The following is a 23,234-nucleotide window of genomic DNA, read 5'->3' as shown; positions in this document are numbered from 1 at the left end:
AAACCTATAGATGAGAAATATTATAATACTCCAGATATATCCGTTCTGTCATCTTTCTCTAACAATTACAATTAATTTTTCAAATTAAAAAGGTCCACTGAATGGATGAAATCCAAGTAAAAAAAACTGATCTTCATTTGAGGCCATATAATGTTTTCTTTGAATTCTTTGTAATATAGTTAATATTTCTCACCTGAGTACTGAATGAATCTTGGGTCATTGTTGTTAGCTTCTTAGAAAAACTGCAAAGAAATTCTTCAATTTTCTTGTCAACGACTTCTGTGCTGCTTAAGATTTTAAATGTAATTAATAACATTGAAATCACCAATCAGTAATGGTATCTGGATAACTGGGATACAGTATATGAAAATATAAAATTTCACTAAAAATGTCAGTGGAGAGTGGGGAAGAGAGAGTTTCTGTTCTGTTAAGGCTTAAATTAACGCAAGGTGATTTTACAAAATGTCAAGGGGTTCAACAGACCTTGAGTGCATTGTAAACTAGGTTTGATACTCCACACAGTGTCACAAAGTGGTGGGGAATAACCCCTATAACCTCTTCACTTTGGAATCAGGCTGAGCCTTCACTTTAAATTTATACTGCCAATTTAAGTATTGGTACAAAGGAATTTATGATTTGCAAAGATGCTAAACTGCAGACCTCAAGTAATAGAATTAATTCTGTACAGAACACAGATGGTACAACATTTGATCTGCATTCGGATATATTTCATATAAAAAATACAATTATTCAGCTAGGTAATGATTATTTTCATACTTCAATATTGTTAAATAAAAGCTAGAAATGCCTGAAAAAAATAATTTAAAGCTTCAAACTTGTACTGTGTTGAATGTAAAACAAGGTATTACACATTAATTTTAATTTTGTTATAAAATTATCTTTTTGACAAGATATTAAAACGAGATATAATTTCAGGGACTGGGAATAATTCACATTGGCGAAATGGTGGGTGCTCTTCTGAAGTTGGGGCTTAGATGCATTGCTGAGCAAAGTAAAATGGCATCTTAGGTTGTAACTGGCTGTGCTCTACCTGACCTGGAACTACTTGCTACCAACACCGTTTCAATAATTGGAAGACTCCTCAGTAAATATCTTTATCACCACAGCAAGTAAAACATTTGCTTAAAAATTTCCCTAAGTGTCATGCTTTGATACTATCCAGAGTCAGGAATGGTAGGACAATGATTAGATTTAAGACAATGTAGATTTCCTACACAATCTCAGCCCTGGAATCAGGACAGGTACGAGTCAGATGCCAATTGACCACCACAGAGAGCAAAGAACAAAGATGGTAAGTCACACCAGTTCCAAGGGCTGGAGCGAATAATATTAGGAGAGGTATGGGAGCATATTGCCTATCCACCTTCTCAGTCTGAGTTAGGGTGACCCAATACAATCTACAGGCAAGGGAAAAATGCCCACATATCCTACATAAATCCTCTCCAATATCTTCTTGCTTGGTCACTTATCTCTAGCAGGGACAACCTCCTTTATTCTATGCCTGCTTTAATTCTTCTCACTGGAATATAAAATGAGCAAGAACAACTGAATACAGAAGCTAGATGGAAATTTGGAATGGAAGAGAGTGTGATGGGGAGAAGATTGAAAAAAGAAGCCCTTTCAATCCCTCCTAATTCAAAATTGTGACGGGAGTGGTGATGTCATTCCATTTGACACTATACTTGGAAAATCCTTGCACCAAAATTAATATTCATAGTCAGCCCAATTCTGTAATCTTCAATGACCCAAAAAAACTTAATGAAGTACAGAATAAACTGCAAACAGAACTCACTTAAACTTTGTTGCCTGTGTTTCCACTGTAATAGAGAATCCCAAGATTCCCGAAGTATTTCGGCAGGAAGGAAACACATGGTACCTGAAGTACAGAATATTAACTATATGAAGGAAGTCACTCTTTTAAATTAATAAAATTAGCAGTCAATATATATTAATAAGCTGCATATTCCAGTTCTTTGTTATAGTGGTGACGAATATTGACATAATACACAGGCTAGGCTTTTATCAAGGCAAAACATAGAGGCTACAAGTCTCAAGTAACCCATACAGCATCAAGCTAACCTCGAGTGAAATTGATTCAGCAAGATAAAGCTAAGCAAGGTAAAGGTGAGTTCAATTGTTTATTTGAGACTCTTTTGTACCTGCACACCTATAAAGCCACTATCCTGGGCTATAAAAACCTTAGGTTAGATACAGAAGTGCGTTATGAGCAAGAGTAGCCATTCCTAAAGATCAGATCAGATGGAAACTTACGAGCATATTGTCAAAAAATAATTCAAAACCTTTCCAAATTATTTGTCAAGTCTCAATAGAAAATCCAATATCTCCTAATTGTGCAACAAGGAACTCACAAAGGCTTTAAAATCTTCAGTAAAATAAAAGCAAAATACTGCGGATGCTGGAAATCTGAAATAAAAACAAGAAATGCTGGAACCACTCAGCAGGTCTGGCAGCATCTGTGGAAAGAGAAGCAGAGTTAACGTTTCGGGTCAGTGACCCTTCTTCGGAACTCAGCAATGTGGTTCCAGCATTTCTTGTTTTTATTTAAAATCTTCAGTGTCTTGCGATTAATAAACACACATTCCTGTACCAGTGCAGTATTGCTATGCATTAAAAAAAAATAGTCTTTTTTAAACAAAAAATCTTAGTTCCACTCTTTTTGTCTCTTCTATGTATTAATTTTTGATTCACATTCTTCTAATCTACTGTTTATAACCAGCACAGGAAAGTTTAGTGTTTAAACTACACTCTGCACATCCACCTTTCCATCATTTAATGGGAGCTGGAACACACATTCATAAAGTTTGGTTTCTAATTAGCTAAAACAGGTCCAAAAGCTCTGCTTTTAGGTAGGAGTTAGTTCATTGAAGTTTCACCTAGCCATATCATTGGATCAACCAGGTCAAACTTATTACTTTTCTTCGGGACCAACGTCAAAAATTCCATGCACAGAAGGTGGCAGCCCACGGGACACCCCAGAACAAGTTATTTAACCTAAGCCCTTCTTCAGCTATCCATTCTGACTCCAATGCAACTCCCGTATTTCTACTGTAACAGTTGTCTCCCGATTTGATTTCCTCTCATTTACTTCTGTCAACAAGTCCATTCAAGTCCTCCCAAGATACGTGGAGATGCTCTTCTAGCATCTTCAACAAGATACAAGAGGCTGATTCCTTACTACTATGCTCAGTGCTCTACCTAATGTTCCTCGCCAGTCCCTTTAAGCTCCAATTACACCATCCTGCACATAATTTTCATCCCTATATTCCCAATGCTTTGGGATTAAGGATTAATTACATAATCTCCCATTCTAAACTGTGAAACACCTTAATCACTTCTTTTCTTTTAAACCCTGAGCTTGACATCACTTAACTATTATTTTTTGATTTACCTAGACTCTCATTTTCAGCCTTCATGGCATCCTGCAATATGGGCCTCTTGCTTTCACATTATTTTCTCAATAAATTAGAAAAAAGATTCTTGCTGGCAGGGACCCAGACACAGTGCACATTATTAAGCAGGAGGAGAAAAATATTTACCCAAGCGTTTCTTTTGTCCTTAGAAAATCAAAGCAAGGCTCTTCCATGTGCATCTGAAATCCAAGAGGAAAAACATCTCAGCAAAACAGAACTTTTGTCCTCTATGAAGGATACAAGTAGTTCCATGTCCCTTTACATTGTGATTTTTTTAAATAATATCACACAAAAAATAGGGATAAATGTTTACTTGGGTTGGACCAAAATTCAACTTCTAGCAAATGTGACGGAAATATTTGTGCCAAATTGGTGATGATTTATTTATTTTTTGTTCTGAACTGAACTTGAACTGCTGCAAATCCTTGCATTATTCAGTTTTACATCAGCATAAACTTAAGGAAGACATATTTGAAGTGCAACTCTTGGTAATTAGACACAGAAATGTGGTCCCAAATTTCAGTTCTAGTTTGGGGCTGAATTAGCTGATCCAGTCAGGGTAACAGATGGGGTGCTAGAATAGGCCTTGATTACCCTGAGGTAGGGAGGAGAATAAATAAAATCAACTGGCGTTGCTATTCCAGTGACACATGCGGGAAAGAAAGTGCTAGGCTAGGGAAAATAATGAGGAAAATTTCACCAAAATTTAACATTCTAAATGCCTACTGACAAACATTAATGCAGTCTCAATCATATTTTTCAACAGCTAGTCTATTTTAAAATTCTAAAACCACACAGAAACACCTTATACACAGATCAGCATATTCACTTACAATAAGCAGTTCCATGAGTGCGTAATCTTTTACCTTCCGAGCACCTGACTGAAAAGTAAAATGAAAATTAAATGTTTACTCTTAAAAGAAACTCTTAATCGTTAATGGCAACATTAAGATAGCAGCAGAACTTTAAAATGAAAGGGCAACAGGCCCATATAACCAACTGACCGAGAAGTGGGAGTTTGTTTCTATTTTAATATATTTAATAGAGTACATTCATATAAATCGTCCAGCTATATGGACAACTTTAGGTTTGGCAAAGTTATAAAGTTACTGTCAAAATGAAGTTCATAGCAGAAATATTCTCTGCAAAAATTTAGTTACAAAGAAGTTCAGAAAAAGGTCATCATAGAACGTGAAGATCATCAATCTATGCTGCAGTGATCTTTGAACACCCAAGTTGTGTGCAGTTTGGATGTTAATGCCACAGCTTTGATAGACAGAAATTTTACGACATTAAAATCCTTTTTGACTCTGCTACAATTATTATTAGAGCATTGCTTGCAAGGGCAAATGTAAGTATTACAGTATAAAGGTGCTCAAATAAAAATTATACTGAAAGAATGCAGTTACACTTTTCACGGTCAACAATGTGTGTTTGCTATCTCAAGACAAGTTACATGAAGAGATGCGGAGTGAATGCTAGTTATGTCCTCACAGGGAAAAACAAGTGAATCATGGTCAAAATGCTGTTCATGATAGGTATAAGTTCCTCAAGCAGGGTTAACAGGAAAGCTAAAAAGGAACTAAAATTGGGTGAAAAACAAATGGATTACTATTAGTGACCCACCTGATAGTAAACAGTGACCTCTGAATTTGCATCATTCTTATTGAGAGATCTCACTTTGCACACATGTGGTTTACTAGGTAGTTCCACTACCATGAACTGGACAGGTACTTCCATCGCCAGTGGCTTGCACTGCAGCTTCCTGTTATATAATTAACATATTTCTTATTCATTGAACAAAAGCACAGTAAACAGTCTCAAATTTTTAAAATGCTGTTACAAGATGGGAAATATTGTTATGATCCTGCTTGTTTTTTTCTGGGAAATATGGGGCGTGTCTTTAAGACAGCAAAGGATCAGTACCACTTTAGGACAGACAGTTTCAGCATCTTGGTTGCCTTGGATACAACCATACAGAGAGGGAGAACAAGCCAGCCTCAGAAGTTAGCAAGGAAAGTGCATCTTGGTTGCCACGATACAGCCAGAGACCGAGAACAGGAGATGCAATGTTGCGATTGACTTTTAAACTGGCTTTATGTTGAGACAGTTCAGACACAGCTGGGCCAGCATGAACTGAAAAGATATATCTGTTAATTTAAACTGAAGGAAGTGAATTTAGACTACTTTTTTTACCCCTCAAAATTCTAAAAGTTAAGCCAGATTGATTCCTTTGAGAGTGGTTGCGAGTTGTTGATCTGCTGTGCTTATTGCTGGAAGGACAAGGAGTTTCAAGCTTCGGATGTTGGACTAGATTTCCTTACCTCATCTGACCCTGGAAGATTGCGAGTGGACTTTGAATCAGAGGACTGATCAACAGAAAGTGTAAATCTGAATGGATTTATCGATATTGTTAATACTATTTTTAAATGTTGTTTTATCTTAGTAGTGATTAAGTTTTTTTTAGTTTTTCTAATAAGCAGTTAATTTGTTGTTATCTAAAGATTACTGGTTTGGTTCGCCTCACTCGGGGATTAATAAATTGCTCAATTCGACTGTGGCTTTAATTTGGAAAGTTTAAAGTGATATGCTATGCGATCTGTGGAGTGACGGGACTGAATTGACAGTGCGTTGCTCCCACCACAATCAGAATCATATATTTTGATTGATGGTTTTGTCTTGAGCGGTCGTGCCACAACATATTAATTGGGGGCTCGCCCGTGAACGAACCATATTATTAATTAGGCAGCTCACATCTGGGATCAGAATCAAAGTAATTTGGGGAGCTCACATTTGGAATCATTAATTACTCGTCTCTGGTATAACATATTTAAATTTCTCTCATGTCTGGAATCATAGTAATTGGAAAGTCGATTGTTGGGATCTAAATCTAATGCTAATTATAAAGAAAATAAAAGAACCAGGTCTCTTGTATAATAAAGGTACAGTCTATACCATTGTAATGACATTAGCGGTTACAGCAGAGTTTTTGAGAAAGCAGAATGGTTCCGAGTGACTTTATCACTTTAACTAAGAATAAATGAAAAGAATTGACAGCAAAATTGGGGTTAGGATTGAAATCAGGTGCCAAAAAAGCAGAGATAATTGACATAATAGCCCAACATCTGGAATTAGAAGATGATGATGATGATGATGAAGAGGAATACGAGGAACAAGAAAGTAGTAGGTCCGAGAGTGATGCAGTGGTATTGGCTAGGATTCTGTTAGAAATGAAAAATCTTGAGGCTGAAAAAAAATTAAGAAAACTTGAATTGGAAAAAGAGGAAAGGGAGAAAGAGAGAGAATTTAAATTAAAAGAGATGGAACTAAGACAAAAAGGTAGTCTTGAATCCAAGGAAAATTCGGGTCAGGAAGAATCTGAATTTAGTTAGGACCCAGCGAAAAGTTGTTTAAATCTATATAGGCTCTTCCTAAGTTTGAGGAAAGGGACATAGAAGCATTTTCATATCTTTTGAAAAAAATGCCAAACAGATGAAATGGCCAAAAGAAAGTTGGACACTGCTTATGCAGGGCAGGTTGGTAGGCAGAGCTCATGTATTTTTTTGCCATGCTTCCTGAAGAGGCTTCTGCAGATTATGAGATGGCAAAAAAGGCTATTCTCACTGCGTATGAGTTAGTCCCTGAAGCTTACTGTCAGAAGTTTAGGAACTTACGGAGATTGGCTGGGCAGACATATTTAGAATTTGAGAGGGCAAAGCAAATTACTTTTGACCATTGGATACAGGCATTAAAGATAGAAACCACATATGACAACCTTTTGAAAATTTAAAACCGAAAATGTTCTGGTGGAATTTGTTGCAGTAATCCAAATGTGAAAAAAAAAGTTACTGTTTTTGCAATTACTTTTTTTTTGTGTTGTAATGAAACGCACTTCGGGAATGGCATTTCAGTCCGCTGGGGCAGAGATGTTAGGATCCTGTTGTTTTTTCTGGGGAAATATGCGGTGTGTCTTTAAGACAGCAAAGGATCATTACCGCTTTAAGACAGGCAGCTTGGTTGCCTTGGATACAACCATATAGAAAGGGAGAACAAGCCCGCCTCAGAAGTTAGCAAGGAAAGTGCATCTTGGTTGCCCCGTATAGTCATTCAGAGACTGAGAACAGGATATACAATGTTGCAACTGACTTTTTAACGCAGTTAGATTTTGTTTAACAAAGAGAATATCGTGCTATTCATTAGAATACACCAAAAGGATCATTATGAATTTAGCTTTTACAGTCTAAATGTTTAAAATGCTGAGAAGAAACAAAGTACTTACTTCACAACATAATTCAGAAATTCAACAGATTCCTTGGGGGAGAAAAATAATTGTTAATTTCACATAAAAAGCTCATGATTAATTAAAAAATAAAATAATTTGATTGTGAATAACGCAGATTTACTGCATATACACTGCCTAAGGTATTTATATCTTAAATATCCTCTGCCAGAATGGATTTTTAATGTGGTTAAATATCAGAGGTAGCTTTCTCCACAATAGTATATACAAAATAAAGGGATGTGAATACTTGCAGTTCCCCACACAAAAAAGTTGAAAAACCACTACATTTTGGCCTTATTTGCCTTCTGCCAGCCAGCTCCTGGTGGCATCAGCAACAGCCTGGGGCTAAATCACATGCCCAGTTGTGTCAAATCTAAGAGTTGAGGGAACAAAAGCAATAACTTGTATTTACATAGCACCTTTAACACAGAAAAAACTCCCAAAGTACTTCACAGAGGCCAAAGGCAGAAAATTGATGCCAAACCAAAAATTATTACATTAGGAGGGGTGCAGTTAAATGCTTGTTTAAAGAAGTGGGTTTTAAGAAAAGTCTTAAAGAGCAAGAGGTGGAGGGGTATAGGAAGAGAATGCCAGAGCATGGGGACCTAGACAGCAATGGCACCGCCACCATGGTAGTGAGGAGAGGAGGGAATGTACAAGAGGTCAGAGTAAAAGAAATGGAGAGTTCTGGGGGAGGAGGAGATCTGTAACATTGGAAAATCTATAAAGATAGTGAGTGACAAAGGCATGGGGTGATTTAAACACAAGGATGATCCTGTTAAATCTGAGGCATTGGGGGTCTGGGAGCCCATGTGTCTCTGCGAGGACAGGTATAAGCAAGCAGCACTTGGCACTGCAGCAGAATTTTAATGAGGTGAACTTTACAGTGGACAGATGATGAGAAGCTAGCCAGAAGAAGAATGGAGTAATTACGTCTAAATATGTCAAAAAGATCATCAGGATTGCAGCAGCAGATGTGTTGACGTAGGGGTGGAGGTGGGTGATATTACAGAGGTGGAAGGATGCAGCCCAAGGTCACAAAGGATGCAGAGATGATGAGCCGTCTGATTCAACCCCCGGGGTGGGGATGAGGTCAGTGATGTTGGCTTGGATGTTCCCAATATTTAGCTGAAGGAAAGTGCAGCTCATCCAAAACTGGATGTTGACTAAGCAGCCTGACAGCAGAGGCAGTGGAGGGGAGGGGGAAAGAGAGAGAGAGACAGACAGACAAACAGAGACACAGAGAAAGAGCGCTGAGTGTAATCAGGAATGTTTTTACATGTCCTTTCTTGAATAAAGGGGTTATAATTACCATCTTCAATCCTCTGGTACCTCCCCCATATCTAGGGGAAGATGGTACCAAACAGCACTAGAAACAAAGTTTACCCACATAACAATAGTGACTGCATTTCAGAAGTAATCCATTGATTGGAAACCACTTTTGGATGTGGTGAGGATATGGTAAGAGCTATATAAATACAAATCCTTCTTTTTCTACCAACTCCATCATTACATCAACATGCATTTTGACTTCTTTTTTGCTGGTTTTCTCTCCGCCTCCTTTCTGGAAGGAATCAACTCCTTATGGAGTACCACTACACAAGTGACTACCTCCAATATTGCACCCAAGTGGCCATCCTTAATGCATTAGTCCAGACAGTAAGTGTTGGCAGAGCACACAACAGCCAAGTTCAATCTTGTCTTCACCCAATATACACTTCAGTAGCAATCAAGGGCAGGAGCCCATGGCTGTTGTAACCCCTCCCCAGCAAGGGAATATGAGCCCAAATTTAGTGCTGTCTTGTTATCCTAGTTGAGATGAGCTAACTCAGTACAGGTTGGAAATCGAACAAAGCACCTTTTGGTCCTTATAGCACACTTACAGTCCAAGTTTATGCAACAGAATTGTGGAAAATGTGGCTCAGAAGGCTGTCCGGGGGGTGGGTGAGGTGGAAGAAGAGCGGAATAGAATAGAAATGTGGTAGTAATAGGGGACTCTGTAAGTAGGGAAATAGATAGCGTCCTCTGTAGCCAAGAAACAAGAATTCCAAATGGGCAACGGATATCTCATGGCAGCTGGAGAAATAATTGCAAAGGGAGGGAGCAAATCCAGTTGTCGTGGCTCATGTTGGAGCAAACGAAATAGTTAGGAACAGGGAGGAGGTCCTGCTGAAGGAGTATCAGGAGTTAGACGCTAAATTAAAAAGCAGGACGTCAGGGGTAATAATCTCTGGATTATTGCCTGAACCACTTGCAAACTGGTATAGCAGTAGACAGATCAGGACAACTAACATATGGCTAAAGGGTTGGTGTGGGAAAGAGGGGTTCCTTTTCATGGGACACTGGCACTTCTGGGACGGGAAGGAGTTGTACCAACGGGACAGGCTCCACCTGATCCAGAATGGGACCCATGTCCGAGCAGAAATCGTAAATATGGAGCTGGCAAAAGCATTAAAAAAGGAGTCTAAAAAGATGTATAAACATAAAGTGAGAGGAAAGCCTATTAAAAATGAGTTAAAATGTCTGTACAACAATGCACATAGTGTCCATAATAAAACAGGGGAGCTTGAGGCAATCATGCGTTGGGAGGAATCAGACAGACACAGGCGGGATTACTGAGACATGGCTACAGAAAAATCAAGACTGGGAATGAAATACTGTAAGTATAACATATTTAGAAAAGATAGAGAGGGAAAAAGGGAGGTTATTAGGGATAACATAATGGCAGTAGAAAAAAGGGAGCAGCTATCAGTAAGACAAAAATAAAATCCATATGGATAGAATAAAAGATAATAAAGGATCAATCACACTAATAGGTGTAGTATACAGACCACCTAACAACGGAAGGGAGGTGGAGGGCGAAATATATAAACAAATTAGGGAATGGAGTAAAAAACATGAATAATAATCATGGGGAATTTCAATTACCTTGATATTAATTGGACCAAACAGGTAGGTAAAGGGTATAAAGGAATGGAGTTTCTACAATATATACATGACTCCTTTCAAACCCAATATGTAAAAAGTCCAACAAGGAAAGATTCGCTACTGGATCTAGTAATGGGGAATGAACCAGAGCAGATGACAGAAGTAAAAGTAGGGGAAATTCTGGGCAATAGCGACCATAATATGCTTTTATATGGTAATAGAGAAGGACATAAGTATGATGAAAACCAGATTAATAGATTGAAGAAAAGCTGATTTTGAGGAGCTGAGAATAGAACTTGGGAAAATAAAATGAGCAAAAATGGCAAACAGCAATTTAGAACAACAATGGAAAACATTTAAAACGGTGTTCAACAGAGTGCAGGAAAAATACATTCTGTTAAAATGAAAGAACAAACTAAACGCTAGTGAGACTCTAGATGAATAAAGACATTAGGGTACAACTGTGGGTTAGGAAAGAGACACACATTAAGTACATAGACAGCAGAGGAATGCACACTAAGAACAGAACAGAAAGAGATTTGGACAGCAGTCAAAAAATCAATTAGGAAGTCAAATAGAAACTATGAAATTAAATTATTAAGGAACATAAAACAAAATAATAAAATATTTTATAGGCACATCAATAAAAAAAGGAAGGTTGCGATGGGAATAGGACCATTAAGGGATAGACAGGATAATACCACAGTTAACAAAAGAGAGATGGCAGAAATATTAATTAATTATTTCACTTTGGAATCTACCAGGGAGATAGAACAGACAGACATTGAATGAAGTGCTGAGTAATGAGATAAGCGCATTTAAAAAAAAAGAGATGTATCGAATAAACTAAACAAACTCAAAGAGGATAAAACTACTAGTCCGGATGGATTGCATCCACATATCTGAAAAGATTGTAGGGAAGAGATACAGAGACGTTACTACACATACTCAATAATCCGTTAGAAAAAAGTGTAGTGGCAGAGGACTGGTGAATAGCTAACGTAATTGATATATTTAAGAAGGGGACAGAATATGCCCAGGAAATTACAGATCGGTCAGTAGGAAAAATAATGGAACCCCTACTAAAGGAGCAAATAGAAGATCAAGAAAAGAAAAACATAATTATGAATAGTCAGCATAGATTTTAAAAAGGAAAATCTTGCTTGACCAAACTTACTGACTTTTTTGAAGAGGTAACAGAAGGAGTAGATAATGGCAATGCAATAGATGTAATTTATCTGGATTTTCAAAAAGGCCTTCAATAAGGTTCCCCATAACAGACTAATGACAAGGTCAGAGAATTCAGAGTTAGGGAACAAGTGGCAGAATGGATTGCTAGCTGGCTTCAAGACAGAAAGCAGGTGGTAAAAGGGCAGTTATTCAGAGTGGCAGAAGGTGGGAAGAAGCGTTTCACAAGGATCAATGCTGTTCACTATTTACGTTAACAATTTGGACTTTGAAATCAAAAACACAATTTCTAAATTTGCAGATGACACCAACGTTGGGGGAGGATGGTCAATACTGAGAAGGACTGCAACAAAGTACAGGAGGACATTAATAAACTTGCAGAATGGGCATATAATTGGCAAATGAAGTTCAACAGATAAATGTGAGGTAGTACATTTTGGTAGGAAGAATAGGGAGGCCACTTATTACTTGGAAGGTGCAAGTCTGGGTGGGATAGAGGAACAAAGGGATCTCGGAGTACAAATAAACCAATCACTTAAAATTGCACCACAGGTTAACAAGAGCATAAAAAGCAAACCAAGCACTAAGTTTTATTTCCAGAGGGATAGAATTGAAAAGTAAGGAAGTTATGCTAACCCTGTATCGACCCTTGGTTACACCACACTTAGAGTGTTGTGTGCAGCTCTGTTCGCATTTTTACAAAAACGATAAAGAGGCACTGGAGAGCGTGCAGAGAAGATTTAATAGGATGATACCAGAAATAGGTGGGTATATATATCAGGCAAGGATAAAGAGGCTGGATCTCTTCGCTCTTGAAAAAAAGCTGGGGGGGGTGGCCGAATAAAAGGTTTTTTAAATTATGAAAGGTTTTGATAGAATGGATACAGTGAGAGGCCATCAATTTAAGATAGTCACCAAAAAAATCCAATAAGGAATTCAGAAAAAATTTCTTTATTCAAAGTGGTGCGAATGTGAAACCTGCCAGCACAGAGTGGTTGAAGAAAATAGCATAGATGCATTTAAAGGGAAGCTAAACAAACATATGAGAGAAAAGGGAATATTGGGTTATGATGATAAATCTAGACGAGGAGAGATGGAGGAAGACTTGAGTGGAGCATAAGCGTCGGCAAAGACTGGTTGGGCTGAATGGCCTGTTGCTGTGCCATATATCTTATGTAATCCTATGTAAGTATTGAGGACTGAAGCATTTTTTCAACCACAATATTAATATTCTTACAGGCTCTCCCCCACCCCCCACGCACACAGTTACATTTTTGCTTTCGTCTTACAAATGCCAGCGCGTACTTGAAGTTAGTAGAAACAACTTTTAGCTGGTTAACAATGTCACAATAAAACATTTACTTGGCTTGTGAAATTTCCTTGCACTAATCCTTCTACAAAAAGATGGGATTTGAAGTTCTTCACAAATGACATCAGTGCCTCAATTGTAGATCCACCTTTCATCAAAGTTTGGTACTTCTGCATCAAAGACCACCGTCCATGTTCTAGAATTAATAGACGTATATCTCTGCAAAAAGGAAACAAAAAGGAAAAAGGAAAGTCTACTTAATGGTACATGCATTATAAATTTGCTATTTAAAATTAAACAATTTCTGATATGATCTAAGATACGTTGGATTTTCACTCCAGCCTTTCCTGTAAGTACTGTCATATGCTGCAGTACAATTCCACAGGATGTTATAAGCTCTGCAGTACTCAAGTTAAGTGGTACATTAGAACATTACAGCGCAGTACAGGCCCTTCGGCCCTCGATGTTGCGCCGACCATCTGACCTACACTATTCCATTTTCATCCATATGTCTATCCAATGACCACTTAAATGCCCTTAAAGTTGGCGAGTCTACTACTGTTGCAGGCAGGGCGTTCCACGCCCCTACTACTCTCTGCGTAAAGAAACTACCTCTGACATCTGTCCTATATCTTTCACCCCTCAACTTAAAGCTATGTCCCCTCGTGTTTGCCATCATCATCCGAGGAAAAAGACTCTCACTATCCACCCTATCTAACCCTCTGATTATCTTGTATGTCTCTATTAAGTCACCTCTCCTCCTCCTTCTCTCTAACGAAAACAACCCCAAGTCCCTCAGCCTTTCCTCGTAAGACCTTCCTTCCATACCAGGCAACATCCTAGTAAATCTCCTCTGCACCCTTTCCAAAGCTTCCACATCCTTCCTATAACGCGGTGACCAGAACTGCACGCAATACTCAAGGTGCGGCCTCACCAGAGTTTTGTACGGCTGCATCATGACCTCGTGGCTCCGAAACTCGATCCCCCTACTAATAAAAGCTAACACACCATATGCCTTCTTAACAGCCCTATTAACCTGGGTAGCAACTTTCAGGGATTTATGTACCTGGACACCAAGATCTCTCTGCTCATCTACACTACCAAGAATCTTCCCATTAGCCCAGTACTCTGCATTGCTGTTACTCCTTCCAAAGTGAATCACCTCACACTTCTCCGCATTAAACTCCATTTGCCATCTCTCAGCCCAGCTCTGCAGCCTATCTATGTCCCTCTGTACCCGACAACACCCTTCGACACTATCCACAACTCCACCGACCTTTGTGTCATCCGCAAATTTACTAACCCACCCTTCTACACCCTCATCCAGGTCATTTATAAAAATGACAAACAGCAGTGGCCCCAAAACAGAACCTTGCGGTACACCACTAGTAACTAAACTCCAGGATGAACATTTGCCATCAACCACCACCCTCTGTCTTCTTTCAGCTAGCCAATTTCTGATCCAAAGCTCTAAATCACCTTCAACCCCATACTTCCGTATTTTCTGCAATAGCCTACCGTGGGGAACCTTATCAAACGCCTTACTGAAATCCATATACACCACATCCACGGCTTTACCCTCATCCACCTGTTTGGTCACCTTCTCGAAAAACTCAATAAGGTTTGTGAGGCACGACCTACCTTTCACAAAACCGTGCTGACTATCGCAAATGAACTTATTCTTTTCAAGATGATTATAAATCCTATCTCTTATAACCCTTTCCAACATTTTACCCACAACCGAAGTAAGGCTCACAGGTCTATAATTACCAGGGCTGTCTCTACCCCCCTTCTTGAACAAGGGGACAACATTTGCTATCCTCCAGTCTTCCGGCACTACTCCTGTCGACAATGACGACATAAAGATCAACAACAACGGCTCTGCAATCTCCTCCCTGGCTTCCCAGAGAATCCTAGGATAAATCCCATCTGGCCCAGGGGACTTATCTATTTTCACTCTTTCCAAAATTGCTAACACCTCCTCCTTGTGAATCTCAATCCCATCTAGCCTAGTAGGCTGTATCTCAGTAATCTCCTCGGCAACATTTTCTTTCTCTACTGTAAATACTGACGAAAAATATTCATTTAACGCTTCCCCTATCTCCTCTGATTCCGCACACAACTTCCCACTACTATCCTTGATTGGCCCTGTTCTAACTCTTATCATTCTTTTATTCCTGATATACCTATAGAAAGCCTTAGGGTTTTCTTTGATCCTATCCGCCAATGACTTCTCGTGTCCTCTCCTTGCTCTTCTTAGCCCTCCCTTTAGATCCTTCCTGGCTAGTTTGTAACTCTCAAGCGCCCTAACTGAGCCTTCACGTCTCATCCTAACATAAGCTGCCCTCTTCCTCTTGACAAGCGCTTCAACTTCTTGAGTAAACCACGGTTCCCTCGCTCGACAACTTCCTCCCTGCCTGACAGGTACATACTTATCAAGGACACGCATTAGCTGCTCCTTGAATGAGCTCCACATTTCATTTGTGCCCATCCCCTGCAGTTTCCTTCCCCATCCTACACATCCTAAATCTTGCCTAATCGCGTCATAATTTCCTTTCCCCCAACTATAATTCTTGCCCTGCGGTATATACCTGTCCCTGCCCATCGCTAAGGTAAACCTAACCGAATTGTGATCACTATCACCAAAGTGCTCACCTACATCTAAATCGAACACCTGGCCGGGTTCATTACCCAGTACCAAATCCAATGTGGCATCGCCCCTGGTTGGCCTGTCCACATACTGTGTCAGAAAACCCTCCTGCACACACTAGACAAAAACAGACCCATCTAAAGTACTCGAACTATAGTATTTCCAGTCAATATTTGGAAAGTTAAAGTCCCCCATAACCACTACCCTGTTACTCTCGCTCCTGTCGAGAATCATCTTTGCTATCCTTTCCTCTACATCTCTGGAACTATTCGGAGGTCTATAGAAAACTCCCAACAGGGTGACCTCGCCTCTCCTGTTTCTAACCTCGGCCCATACTACCTCAGTAGACGAGTCCTCAAACGTCCTTTCTGCCGCTGTAATACTTTCCTTGATTAACAATGCCACACCCCCCCCTCTTTTACCCTCTTCTCTGTTCTTACTGAAACATCTAAATCCCGGAACCTGCAACATCCATTCCTGCCCCTGCTCTACCCATGTCTCTGAAATGGCCACAACATCAGGATCCCAGGTACCAACCCATTCTGCAAGCTCACCCACCTTATTCCGGATGCTCCTGGCGTTGAAGTAGACACACTTTAAATCAAGTTCTTGCTTGCCAGTGCCCTCTTGCGTCCCTATAACCTTATCCCCTACCTCACTACTCTCAACAGCCTGTACACTGGAACTACAATTTAGGTTCCCATTCCCCTGCTGATTTAGTTTAAACCCCCCCCGAACAGCACTAACAAATCTCCCCCCCAGGATATTGGTACCCCTCTGGTTCAGGTGAAGACCATCCTGTTTGTAGAGGTCCCACCTACCCCAGAAAGAGCCCCAATTATCCAGGAAACCAAAACCCTCCCTCCTACACCATCCCTGCAGCCACGTGTTCAACTCCTCTCTCTCCCTGTTCCTCTCTTCGCTAGCACGTGGCACGGGCAACAACCCAGAGATAACAACTCTGGTTGTTCTCGCTCTAAGCTTCCACCCTAGCTCCCTGAATTTCTGCCTTAAATCCCCATCTCTCTTCCTACCTATGTCGTTGGTGCCTATGTGGACCACGACTTGGGGGTGCTCCCCCTCCCCCTTAAGGATTCCAAAAACACGATCAGAGACATCACGTACCCTGGCACCTGGGAGGCAACACACCAACCGTGAGTCTCTCTCGTTCCCACAGAACCTCCTATCTGTTCCCCTAACTATGGAGTCCCCAATGACTAATGCTCTGCTCCTCTTCCCCTTTCCCTTCTGAGCAACAGGGACAGACTCTGTGCCAGAGACCTGCACCCCATTGCTTACCCCTGGTAAGTCGTCCCCCACAACAGTATCCAAAACGGTATACCTGTTGTTGAGGGAAACGGCCACAGGGGATCCCTGCACTGCCTGCTGGTTCCCTTTCCTTCCCCTGACGGTAACCCATCTACCTACTTCTTTTACCTGAGGTGTGACTGCCTCCCTATAACTCCTGTCAATAATCCCCTCCGCCTCCCGAATGATCCGAAGTTCATCCAGCTCCAGCTCCCTAACGCGGTCTGCGAGGAGCTGGAGTTGGGTGCACTTCCCGCAGATGCAGTCAGCAGGGACACTCTTGGCGACCCCTACCTCCCACATTCTGCAGGAGGAACATACAACTGCCTTTACCTCCATTCCCACTATTCTAGATTCCCAACAAATCTACTGGAAAACCAAACGAAAAAAAAAAGTCAAAACTTGTTCGCTTAGCAATCCGACGGACTGAACTTTTTAAATAAAAAGCTTACCTTATCAACACACCAGAGTCCTTTTTTTTGGTTAGAGGAGGAGGGTGGGTGGGAGACACTACACGTGTACCCTCCCTCCATAAACAGTGTACGCTCAGTGTTTGTTTGGGCGTGTAAAGGAGCAATGGCACTCTAGAAAACTTGGTCACAGACCTGAAAGTTAACTCTGCTTCTCTCTCCACAGATGCTGCCTGACCTGCTGAGTTTCTCCAGCACTTTCTGCTTTGCTGTCAGACTGACAGCAGCCCCACTCTTCAGCAGTCAGGTAAGTATTTCATTGGCAGCTGTCAGGAAGCAGGTGTGGAGAACTTTAAATAGGGCCCAGCACCTGCTTCACTGCCGTTAGAAAGTCCCTCACTGCGCCAGATGTCCCGCCTCTCCCTGCGTAAAAAATGGAGGGGGTGGGTGGCACTTCATAGTGATGCTAATGAGCCCTCGCGTGTAATATCGCGGGGGCTCAGCAGCGGCTGCTCAGTGCAGGCACGCCACTGAGTTCAAAGCACACCGCCGCAATGTGCAGCGCGCAAATAAAATTCAGCCCACTATTTGTCCTGGCTGGTCCAGTTAAGTTTCTGGTCAATGGTAACTCCCAGACATAAAGAGAGGCCTGGGAGAGGAGTAGCACAAAAGCAGAGGCCGAGGAGAGGAGCAGCACTGTGATTGGACTGTGAGTCTGAACCAGACAAGAAAAAGAACCTTGAAGTAATGTCACAGGACAAAAAGTCTCATGGGGTAAGCATTTAATATAATTGAAATTAATGTGGAGTTTGCAAGTTCTCCCTGTGTCTGCGTGGGTTATTTCCGGGTGCTCCGGTTTCCTCCCACATGCCAAAAGACTTGCAGGTTGATAGGTTAATTGGTCATTATAAATTGCCCCTAGTATAGGTAGGTGGTAGGGAAATATAGGGAGAGGTGGAGATGTGGTAAGAATATGGAATTAGAGTAGGATTAGTATAAATGGGTGGTTGATGGTCAGCACAGACTCGGTGGGCCGAAGGGCCTGTTTCAGTGCTGTATCTCTAAACTAAACTAAAGACTCGGTAAATTAATTAGTACAAACATCTCAAGCTATTCTGATAGTTTATCATATAATTAAAATCAGTGTTCAATTAATCAGATCTAGGGAATAAAGTTAAAATTAAATAGCAAGAACCATTGGGTTGTTTTACTTAGAACAGAGGAGGCTGAGGGGTGACTTAATTGAGGTGTACAAAATTGAGGGGCCTAGATGGAGCAGACAGGAAGGACCAATTTCCCCTAACGGAGAGGTCAATTACCAGGGGACACAGATGTAAGGTGATTGGTAGAAGGATTAGAGGGGACATGAGGACAACCTTTTCCACCCAGAGGGTGGTGGGTGTCTGGAAGTCACTGCCCAAATCGGTGGTGGAGGCAGAAACCCTCAACTCATTTAAAAAGCTACCGGACCTGCACCTGAAGTGCTGTAACCTGCAAGGCTACGGACCAGGTGCTGGAAGGTGGGATTAGATTGGGCGGCTAGTCTTTTTTCAGCTGGCGCCGACACAATGGGCTGAATGGCCTCCTTCTGTGCTGTAACTTTTCTATGGTTCTATGGTTAAATAGCAAGGAACAGTAAGACTAAAAAGTTTCTGAATATGTCAGTAAATTAAAATGTGAGATATATAGATAATAAGAATTAAGTAAAAACATTTAAGTTAACAATAAGTTGACATCAGCACAAGGGAAGCAACTGAATGATGAGTAGCTGGTGACTGGTGAGTGTTTATTTATTTAAGTCTTAAGTTTATTTCTAATAAGTCAGTTAATAGTCTAACAAATAGAAGCTTGGCAGGGCATCTCAGACACATGGAGAGTACATTCTGTTACTTGTGGGAACTCTAGGACCCTTCTTGTGTTCTGGACAATCACATTTGCAGGCAGCGTCCTCAGCTGCAGCAGCTCGAGCTCTGGGTTTCGGAGCTTGAGCAGCAGTTGGCGGCACTGTGGTGCATCTGCGAGGTTCATGGATAGCACATTTCTGGTTGTGGTCGCCCTGTTGTTTCAGGGTTTGCAGGCAGAGGAATGGGCGACCGCCAGATGATCGAGGAGGACCAGGCAGGTAGTTCAAGAGTCACCCGAGTGCATCTCGCTCTCCAAACAGTATTTGGTTCTAAATATTGCTAAGAGTGATGGTTCCTCTGGGGAGTGCAGCCAGAGCCAAGTCCACGGCACCACGGCTGGCTCAGCTGTATAAGGGGACAGAAGGAAGATTGGGAAAGCAACAGCGATGGGTTGCTATATAATAGTCAGGCGTTTCTGTGGCCGCAAACATGAAATCAGGATGGGATGTTGCCTCCATAGTGCCACGGTCAGGGATGTTACTGAGCAGCTGCAAAGCACTCTGAGGGGGAAAGGTGCAAGAAATGTGGATTCTGTCATTTTTCCTTGCTTTTTAATTTTTTTTCTGATATGAATTTTATGTACTTTCATATATGTTTTTGGTAAATGAAGAGTTAACTTTAGCTGTGTATCTTACTGGAAAAAATGCTGCCGATACAGTTTGAGTCAACCAGAATTACATTGTGACATAGACCAATAACAAACTAATAAAGGGAAAGAAAAGAACAGATATCGAAAACTATATAACAAGTTATCATCAAAATGTAAAAGGAAAGCAGGATGAGTCTCACTGGAAATGTGAGATCTAATGGACCTCAAGGTTATTATGGACTGTCTGTACACATTGTTTTGCGCATGTGATCATGATTAATGTACAAATGGATGTACTGACAAACAAAATGGCAGGACCAATCGGAACAGTGATATGTATGAACCAACCAATCAGTGCACAGGTGCAGCCACTGGCTACAAAGGATAAAAGAACAGACCTGGAGAGGTTCTGTGCAGAGATTTGAAGATGACAAAGGGAGAGACAAGAGAAAAGGAGTGCTGAGCCGTCTGTGCCACTAGAGCCGGTAGAGAGTAAATAGATAGTATCAAACGCAAAGAAAAAGCGTACAATTCAGCAAAGAGTAGTGGTGGGTCAGAAGATTGGACAGAATATAAAAAACAGCAAAGAATGACTAAAAGAATGAGAGATAAATTAGAGTACGACAGAAAGCTAGATAGAAATATGAAAACAGATAGTAAGATTTTCTGCAGGCATTTAAAAAGGCAAAAAGTAAAGTGAGTGTGGTCCTCTCAAGAGCGAGTCTGGGCAGTTAATAATGGAAAATAACGAAATGGCGGAGAAAATGAACAAATATTTTGCATCTGTCTTCACTGTAGAGGATACAAATAACATCCCAGAAATAATTGTGAATCAAGAATTGAAAGGGAGGGAGGAACTTAACACAATTACCATCACTAGGGAAAGGGTACTGAGAAAACTATTAGAACTAAAAGCTGACAAGTCCCCAGGTCTTGATGGACTTCATCCAAGGGTCTTAAAGGTAGTGGCTGCTGCAATAATGGATGCATTGGTTTTAATTTTCCAAAATTCCCATCAGATTGGAAAATAGCAAATGTAACTCTGCTATTCAGGAAAGGAGGGAGACAGAAAGCAGGAAACTACAGGCCAGTGAGCTTAACAATTGTCATCAGGAAAATGCTGGAATCTATTATTAAGGAACTCTCGGAGGGGGCCATAAATGGCAGGTGCTGGGGAAACTCGGGGTGCACCAATTCAAGAAGAAACTAACCTACAGTGAACAGAACACCCTACAGTCAACAAAACACCTCAAGAAAGAAGACTGCACCACAGCAGCTCAGGAAGCAAGGACCGAGGCCACCCTACACTCTGCTGTATAACCACTGCTGTAGGTTAAGTATTGCTTGTATATTCTCGCTGTACCTAATAAAGTCTCTATCCTGATTAAGAAACCAGTCTGTACCTTGTGGGCCAAAAACTAGTCAACATCCCACCTAAACACACAAAAATCTTACAATCAGGAAATCACCTATGTTCCTATTATTGCACACTCCCCCGAAGGCATATCAGTCACTGTTGCTGTCGTAATGAAAGTCACTATTAAGAATGCACAAGATACTACCTGCCACCATGGTTTGCTAAAAGCTGTTTGGCTCACGGCATACCAGAGACAATTCAAAAATAAAAGAAAATCCTGTGTTAGGGAAAATAGCTAAGAGGAAAAGAAAATAAATTAAACAGCCCACACAAAAATCAAAAATGTTGTGAGAAACGAATGTGTGTGTGACATGTTTTGTTTTGAAGAGAATGTGTTTCAGTATTTGTGTGTTTGGATGTTGGAAGCTTCCGCGAATGAATGTCTATTCTTATCTGTGCGTGCCTGTGCTTTTTCTGCACAGCTAAAAAGTCGTTAACTCTTTATCATTTGACTGTTGATGTTAGAGGCATAAGTTTGTTACTTGCCCTGCCTATCTGTCTAAATACATATACATGAGCTTATTTTGTGTGAAACTTGAATCATGTTTTGGTTGTGAATTGGTTGAAGCTGAGTGTGTTCTTTGGGCTTGGGAATGGGAATTTAACACAGATATTTGGCATTTCGAATTCATGACCCATTACAGGAATCAATATTTCTAAGTGGTTTAGAAATAAGAAAGTTTAAATTTTTTATTTATTTATTCATTCATGGGATGTAGACGTCACTGGCCAGGCCAGCATTTATTGCCCATCCCTAATTGCCCTTGAGAAGGTGGTGGTGAGCTGCCTTCTTGAACCGTTGCAGTCTGTATGGGGTTGGTATACCCACAGTGCTGTTAGGAAGGGAATTCCAGGATTTTGACCCAGCGACAGTGAAGGAACGGCGATATAGTTCCAAGTCAGGATGGTGTGTGACTTGGAGGGGAACTTGCAGGTGGTGGCGTTCCCATGTATTTGCTGCCCTAGTCCTTCTAGTTGGTAGAAGTTGCGGGTTTGGAAGGTGCTGTCTAAGGAGCCTTGGTGCATTGCTGCAGTGCATCTTGTAGATGGTACACACTGCTGCCACTGTGCGTCAGTGGTGGAGGGAGTGAATGTTTGTAGATGGGGTGCCAATCAAGCGGGCTGCTTTGTCCTGGATGGTGTCGAGCTTCTTGAGTGTTGTTGGAGCTGCACCCATCCAGGCAAGTGGAGTGTATTCCATCACACTCCTGACTTGTGCCTTGTAGATGGTGGACAGGCTTTGGGGAGTCAGGAGGTGAGTTACTTGCCTCAGGATTCCTAGCCTCTGACCTGCTTTTGTAGCCACTGTCTTTATATATCTACTCCAGTTCAGTTTCTGGTCAATGATAGCCCCTCGGATGTTGATAGTGGGAGATTCAGCAATAGTAATGCCGTTGAATGTCATGGGGAGATGGTTAGATTCTCTCTTGTTGGAGATGGTCATTGCCTGGCACTTGTGTGGCGCGAATGTGATTGTTGAGTGTACTCATTTCAATTAAAGATTATGCAGCCAGAAATGGGATATAAAAACTGAATTACATTTTAAATTTAAGATGCTGGTGTAGTGTTTTATTTTTATTTAAAAGTTAGTTTTGCAACTGTGAAAAGGCATTGAAGTTTGTTTTGTAAGAGATAAGCTTCAGCCTTGAAGACATCTGGCAGAAATCCAATTTGAAGTTTTAAAACACTTTGGTTTAATTGAACCAGAGTTTAAAAACTGTTATTGTTTTTGAAGTTTAAATTAAAGACATGTACTGACTGTTTTTAAGTAGCAAACAACAGGAACTGGCTGAAGAG

General features: G+C 40.8%; 1 protein-coding gene across 2 annotated transcripts in view; it reads right to left on the bottom strand.

Annotated features, from left to right (window-relative positions):
* LOC137372826 (nardilysin-like) overlaps nt 1-23,234 on the bottom strand; it is a 168,985-nt gene that overhangs the window by 15,177 nt on the left and 130,574 nt on the right. The window contains exons 22-28 of one of the 2 annotated variants that reach the window (XM_068037138.1): nt 13,213-13,378; nt 7,732-7,763; nt 5,079-5,217; nt 4,286-4,333; nt 3,579-3,631; nt 1,814-1,897; nt 194-287 (exon numbers count right to left, since the gene is read on the bottom strand). In XM_068037138.1, the coding sequence (XP_067893239.1) occupies nt 194-287; nt 1,814-1,897; nt 3,579-3,631; nt 4,286-4,333; nt 5,079-5,217; nt 7,732-7,763; nt 13,213-13,378 (616 nt within the window). The remainder of the gene's footprint in view (nt 1-193; nt 288-1,813; nt 1,898-3,578; nt 3,632-4,285; nt 4,334-5,078; nt 5,218-7,731; nt 7,764-13,212; nt 13,379-23,234) is intronic. The other variant, XM_068037139.1, reaches the window with a different exon arrangement.

The sequence above is a fragment of the Heterodontus francisci genome, chromosome 8, assembly GCF_036365525.1.
Source record: "Heterodontus francisci isolate sHetFra1 chromosome 8, sHetFra1.hap1, whole genome shotgun sequence".
Classification (NCBI taxonomy): Eukaryota; Metazoa; Chordata; class Chondrichthyes; order Heterodontiformes; family Heterodontidae; genus Heterodontus; species Heterodontus francisci.
Note: the sequence above shows the minus strand (reverse complement) of the source record. Positions and strands in the feature narration are given on the sequence as shown.